Source organism: Rhinichthys klamathensis, unplaced genomic scaffold, assembly GCF_029890125.1.
Source record: "Rhinichthys klamathensis goyatoka isolate OS25496 unplaced genomic scaffold, OSU_Roscu_1.1 h1tg000029l_1, whole genome shotgun sequence".
Lineage (NCBI taxonomy): Eukaryota > Metazoa > Chordata > Actinopteri > Cypriniformes > Leuciscidae > Rhinichthys > Rhinichthys klamathensis.
The window spans coordinates 4242501-4250000 of NW_026606579.1; the positions used below are offsets into that span (position 1 = coordinate 4242501).

A 7500-nucleotide genomic window follows, 5' to 3' on the forward strand; every position below is an offset into this window, starting at 1 on the left:
AACTTTACCAAAAAATTATTTTATAATGTCTACATGTGTATCTGAATGCATACTGAAGAAAAACTGGCTTTAGGACCCAGGTGAACAGCTCGTTTGCTCCCTCTAGTGGCAAGAGTTATGAAATATCATGTCATAGTATTTTTTTCCACAGGAGGTACTTGGCAAAAACACCAAATAAAAGATATTTTAAGCTGAATTAAAAGGGTTATGCATGAAATTGTGAGTTATTTATTGTGAGGAATGTGCTTAAATTAGGCTACTATTTATCTATTATTTATTGATCAAATCTAGTCATTTAAAGGTAAATAAAATTAAAAAATAATCTCCAAACATTTTTTTTATGTAAAAAATAGACCAAATATTTATTTCAGGACAACTTTTTTTAATTTTTTTTTTTTATTGTTAAATCGTTTTGACCCGCGAGAGAAAGATATGTTACAAAGTGCTAGGGGAGTGTGACGTTGGCGTAAAGTTATTTTTTAAAATGTTATATGAACTGTTTTAATGGTCTGTTCTGTAGTGAGTAGTAAATATATTAGCAATTTAATAAATGCGTATTGTGCATTTTTACGTCCACTCACGTGAAGTCTTCGTGCCTGCTTCAGGTTTGGAGGGGTGGAGTTGTGTAGTTATAGTTGAACTCTCTCTGGTGTGGCTTGGTTGAAGTTTGCTGCAAAGTGCAAACACAACACGAGAGTTTGAACTCATCTTTCACCGAGGATTGCGACTGAGGGATGTTTGAGAAGGTGAAGAGGAGCGCGTATGATGTGGAGGAGTTCAGACGCCATGCATTTAAGAGAAGATCAGGACACAATGTCGAGATGGAGCTCAGGCGAGGATCAGTTCCTGGTGAGACGTCTTTACTGTCGATTGTATCAGGTTTGTGGATTCACATGGTCTGCAGTTTGGCATTTCCTTCGAAATTAGCATCGTGAGTGTTTGTGTTGTCTGTGACGACGAATCAAAGATCGTCAGGCCTTCTCTGCTGTTTATTAAAGGTGCAGTATGTAATATTATTGACAGCTAGCGGTTGAAGTGGGTAATGCAGTACAAATTCAAAATATTGGTGAGTTGTTTGCACCGCCCCTTTCTCCTCAGACTCTACGAAGATGTTGAGCACTGTGATGACACAAGTTTTATATATTTAAAAAAAAAATTAATGAATGAACATTTATAACACTATACTTCGTATTATCCTATTACCTTTGCATCAAATTACAAAAAAAATTGGGAGTGACGGTAAAGTTGACATGTTTGACAATCTCGCTATTTTTACACGTGTAATATTTTGTAGTAGGCTATTCATTGTGCTAATTTTATGTATTTATTTTACATTTATATACATAAATAGTTATATTTTATGGCCTATATTATGTGTATAATATTATACACACATTTATTTCATTTCTGATCCAGAAATGAAGGGCTCGTAGAAGTTCATTGACTGAAAGGTGCATGAATATAATTTTCTAGTTTTCAATGCAGATTCAGCACATGAAGATTTAATCTTAAGTTCACTAAGGCTTTTTGTTTCTGTCTGGTGGAGTTAGTTACTCAGAATTATGCTTTTAATGTGACCATTTTTCTCAATTGTGTCATAAAAATCCAGATTACAAGTTCTTTTCATCATATTTGACAATCTTGATACAGCGTTCTGCCAGAAGAGGACAGTAAAACACTTTTTTTAATACACATATTATAATTTTTCTGCAAGCAAATAAACTGCTGAGAAGACTGGCTTTATTACTTGACCCATTATCCCATAAAAAGCATGCAATTTCAAATGATAATTGAAATGGTAAATCATATACATATTTTATCATCTCTAATGTTGTTTGTTCTAGTAAGGAATACATCAAGTATCTGTGAAATTACAACGTTAATATGTGTCTACGTCAAATAAACAACAACATAGTAATCTTTGTCAAACTAATTGGACGAGGCTTGATGGACTCTGAATGTCAGCAGTTTCTTGCTAAATAAATGTCACACACATGCATTCATGTAGAAAAAAAAGGGAAATGCAGTGAGCTGATAGAGAGGATCTGCAGTGATCCGAGGCACATGTGAACGCGCTTGATTTAGGAGTGCAGTGTGTGACCGGAGATCAGGTCAGTGTGTGTGCGCATTTTTATTTGTTTGTGTCTCGATGCATTTTATCATCTATGCTTAATTTCGCTTCATGAATTTCATCTGCAAAGTTTTTTATGTTTTGTTTTTACCTGCTTTTAAAATGTGATGGGTGTCGCTGTTTATTAATGACCTATTTATTAGGTCACAAATCTATTTATTAATGATTTGAAACAAATTTGCTGACAATAACATAACACAGGATTCCCACACTTGTGCAAATCCCCAAAACATAAGGCCTTTTTAAAACTGGTATTTACAGAGCTGAGAAAAATCAGTCATGACAATTATAGACATTTTTCTGGTTTTTCTCAGCGCTAAAATGCTATTAAATATGGACATCTCTGTTAAAATTATATATATATGCAAGCTGTGAGTGTTTTTGGGTTTGTCTTTTGATTCCATGACACTGAGAGCTTGTGGAGAGGACTTCTCTTTACGAAGGTCTGTCATGAAAAGTGTCAAAGTGAGAGACCTTTGTCGTGGATTCAGAGCGTGAGGAAGTGAGAAACTCGACTGAGGAAGCTCCTCAAAACAGTCAAACGTGCCTTTGTTTCGCCATTATAAGCTGTTTTTTATTTACTGAGGCAAAATGGAAGATACTGGTAATGATAAAAGAGCAAATAAAGACCGTATAGATATTTTCAGAAGACTCAGAGAAGTTTTCAAAGTTTTTCTCTATGATATAAAAACAATTAAACTTTTCTAAGATTATTTTACTGGAAAAACACTACAGCTGATTTAATGCACACTTGTAGCGGGGCATGTTGTCACACTGTATGTGAGTTATGTTATTGTTAAATAAAACTTAAAAATCTTTTTTTTTTTTTTTTTTTGAATTGAAATAAAATGTAAATATCAGGTGAAAATTTCAACTTAAACTTAGTTAATAAAAAAATAAGTATAAATATTTTAAAACTAATACAATTAAAAAAAAAATGACACAACAAAATGTAATTAAAAATAAATATATAATTAAATGAAAATTCAAAATATTAATAAATTAATATTAAAAAACTCTGAAAATTACAAAAAAGCACATAACAAAATTGAATTAAACTTAAAATAAAAATATATAATTAAATGCTAATTCAAAAATATTAATAAATACCTGTAATATTTAAAACTGACAAAATCGACTAAATTTAATCAATACTTAAACTAAAATTAAAGTGAAAAATGTTAAGTATATAAATAAAAGCTTATTAATAAATACTATAATATTAATGCTATACCTAAAACAAAACATCATCTTTCACAGTATACATGTATTTGATTAAAACAGAACTATTTATGACAATTAAATAATAAACCATTATTTTGGCTGACAAATATCTTAACAAATACTTGTGATAATTTCCCCCCCACCCCAAAACACACACAAATAAATCCTCATTTAACAATGATCTAGATGTGTGTAACCACCATAAAAACACTGCAGTCGCAGCAGGTTTAGGTTATATTTTAAAATGCACACCCATGAAGTGTTTTTATGAGCCTATAATTGCCCGATTGTGTCCAAGAGGATGTGTGTGTTCGAGTGCACAATAGAGGAAGCAGCGATCTTCACTAAATGCACAAATACTGAGACCCTTCAGATGTCGCTTTCAGTTTGCGTTCTCATTCAGGTGATTTATTATGAATAAAAAAGAAAAGATTTACTGCAAAAAACATTGTTTTTGAAGAAGTTGTGTTGTGTGTGTGTGTGTGTGTGGTCAGGAGACGTTGGATGTGACGATACGGACAGGAGTTTGCTGAGAGACAGGACTTCAGTGCTGAGAAAGACTGCGGCGTACACCGTCTCATCGATGCCTCCTCCAGCAGGTACATCACTGTAAACCACACACACACACACACACACACGCACACACAGCCATATCTACAGACCAGCTGGAAACCACATGCTTAAAACCACTCCAGACTGTTAGTTTTCACACTGTCTTAAGAAAATGTACAATTCTAAGCATTTCTACAGCACTGTAGGAGCACAGGAAGTGATGTAGGTCGCGCTGTGAGCATTACCCAGGAACGGAACAAATTACTAATTGTCATGTTTGTAGTTGTTGTTTATGGGTTGTTTATGGGTAGTTATACTGTAGGTCAAATGCCAAATGGTGAGAGTGGTGTGACATGCTTTACAAAAAAAAAAAAAAATGTTTTCAATGGAAGCCCATTTCTGACTCACAAGGAAACACAAATCATGTTTTAGTAACTTAATTCCGACTATGAGATAAAAAGTCAAAATTATTATATTCATAATTCTGATACAAAGTTGAAAACATGAGATTGACATAAATCGAAATTGACATACTAAGTTTGAAGGTCAAGATTATGAGATAATTAGCTTGTCTAATTAGCATGTCTTATCACTTAGTAGGTCATAATTATGACTAATTTTAATCTTTTATCTCATAATTTCAACAGTGCCATAACTTCAACATTATGACTAATTTTAATCTTTTATCTCATAATTTCAACAGTGCCATAACTTCAACTAAGTATGTCATAATTATGACTTTCTAGATCATAATTTTAATATTTTATCATAATTTCTACAGTGCAATAACTTCGACTAAGTATGTCATAATTATGACTTTCTAGATCATAATTTTAATATTTTATCTCATAATTTCTACAGTCCAATAACTTTGACTAAGTATGTCATAATTATGACTTTAGTTTCTAGATAATAATTTTAATCTTTTATCTCATAATTTCTACAGTGCCATAACTTCAACTAAGTATGTCATAATTATGACTTTCTAGATCATAATTTTAATATTTTATCTCATAATTTCTACAGTGCAATAACTTTGACTTAGTATGTCATAATTATGACTTTCTAGATCATAATTTTAATATTTTATCATAATTTCTACAGTCCAATAACTTTGACTAAGTATGTCATAATTATGACTTTAGTTTCTAGATAATAATTTTAATCTTTTATCTCATAATTTCTACAGTGCCATAACTTCGACTAAGTATGTCATAATTATGACTTTCTAGATCATAATTTTAATATTTTATCTCATAATTTCTACAGTGCCATAACTTCGACTAAGTATGTCATAATTATGACTTTCTAGATCATAATTTTAATCTTTTATCTCATAATTTCTACAGTGCCATAACTTCGACTAAGTATGTCATAATTATGACTTTCTAGATCATAATTTTAATCTTTTATCTCATAATTTCTACAGTGCCATAACTTCGACTAAGTATGTCATAATTATGACTTTCTAGATCATAATTTTAATCTTTTATCTCATAATTTCTACAGTGCCATAACTTCGACTAAGTATGTCATAATTATGACTTTCTAGATCATAATTTTAATCTTTTATCTCATAATTTCTACAGTGCCATAACTTCGACTAAGTATGTCATAATTATGACTTGCTACATAAAAATGTCACCTTTTTATCTCATAATTTTGACAGAATCATAATTTTGACTTAGTATGTCATAATTACGATTTACTAAAGCATTATTTAACCCCTTATTGTGGGGAAAATGGGCTTCCAATATTTATTCCAGTATATTCTTGTGTAAATATTATCAGTGTGGTTTTTATGAGCTGATTTTTTTTTTGACAACATGGAAGATTAAAAAATGTTTTAAATAAAAAGTCTAAAAGTTTATTTAAATGTAGTATGATAGGTGTGAAAGTATTTTCACCATAGTTAAACCTACAATCTTACATTTGAACAGGGAAATATTGTAGATATATTATTATCACACACATTATGGACTTATGTGGGTTTGATGACAGTGACCTCTGCTGTTTGTATTGAGGAGAACATCCTTCCTAGTCACAGGCCCTCACAAAAACACTAAAAAAGCCTGTTATGAAGCATCTTTCATCTGGTTATTTCCCACTATAGTGCTTCCGAAACCCAAATTCCAGTGTCCAGTGAAGAGCTCAAGTGGAAACATCATGGAGGGAGAGGACACCATGACCAATATCACCCGAGGGAGGACGTCAGCCGTCTCCAAATATTACAGGCACTTCGACAAGAGGTGTGTGTGCATCAGAAACACACTATATATATATATATACATATATATATATTATATATATATATATATATATATATATATGTGTGTGTGTGTGTATATTAGGGGTGGAACGGTACATGTATTCGTATCGAACCGAAACGGTACGGGCGTCACGGTTCGGTGCACGAATTTACACGGAGAATACACGGTATAAAGATAAATAAAACTCGCGTGCAAATTAATTAATGTAATGCGGAACTACTGTTAGATACGCGGGTTCTTTAGGGACACATAATCTGTACCATCGGTTTAGCTCTGAACGCGCGCTCACTTCAAACATTGGCTTTATACGCGCGTCCTATTCGCTTTGGACTAGCGTCGAACTAGACGCGAATTGACGTTCTATTCGCGTTTGGTGTGACCGTGACCGCATAATGAACAGGCTGCGATGTCAAGATTGCAATGCTGGAGTGTGTGTGTGTGTGTGTGTGTGTGTGCGAGAGAGAGAGAGAGAGAGAGAGAGAGAGAGAGAGAGAGAGAGAGAGAGAGAGAGAGAGAGAGAGAGAGAGAGAGAGAGAGAGAGAGAGGGGCGCGCGGGCGCGATCGAACTGTGTGTGTGTGTGAGAGAGAGAGAGAGAGAGAGAGAGCGAGAGAGAGAGGCGCGATCGAACAGTGGAAACATAAAAAACATACTCCGTCATTTTGTTCAGATCATTAAACCTGCAAAGTGTTTACTTATATTTGTGTACACTCGCAATAAAACACAACATTGTGCTTTTGTCACACTGTAAACTCTTGTCAATCTGTAACCTACAACTGTCACCCAACCAAAATCACACACACACACACACACACACACTGTTTTAAAAGCAAAACATATTTATCCAACTCCATTTCAAAACAGTCTGTGTGTCCCATCTTTTGGACATTCGTCATATTGCATTGGTTTCCATTTCTTGTCCTCGGAGCACTAATCTTACACATTCTACATTGATTAAAAAAAGAAAATCGAATGTGTTTTTAATGGTAGTATTATTTTATACAGAAATCAATTATTTATAATTCAGAAGAGAATAATGTTACATTGTCAATTAATAATGTTAATTAAAATTAAGGAAAAACAAATATTTTGATCTGAGATATAGCAAAATAATTTTAAATTAATTCAGGTACAATTACCAAACATATCGCAAGGTCTTTTTGTCTTTTTATTAATTTAATTAATAAACTAATTATATAAAACTATTGTCAGTGCACTACAAATAAACTGGTTCTATGCCTTTATTAAAAAAAACTTATTTAAAAAATACAATGCCTTCTGCATTTTTGTTTTGCTTTTCCCTCCATTGTACCGAAATCGTACCG

The 7500-nt window shown here is 32.7% G+C and overlaps 1 protein-coding gene across 2 annotated transcripts in view; it reads left to right on the top strand.

The window, feature by feature from the left end:
- Positions 1-731: 731 nt before the first annotated feature.
- fgd4b (FYVE, RhoGEF and PH domain containing 4b) overlaps positions 732-7500 on the top strand; it is a 25547-nt gene continuing 18778 nt past the window's right edge. The window contains exons 1-3 of one of the 2 annotated variants that reach the window (XM_056245346.1): positions 732-849; positions 3850-3954; positions 6021-6156. In XM_056245346.1, the coding sequence (XP_056101321.1) occupies positions 735-849; positions 3850-3954; positions 6021-6156 (356 nt within the window). In that variant the 5' untranslated portion in view covers positions 732-734. Of the gene's footprint in view, positions 850-2022; positions 2112-3849; positions 3955-6020; positions 6157-7500 lie in introns of those variants that run through there. The other variant, XM_056245347.1, reaches the window with a different exon arrangement.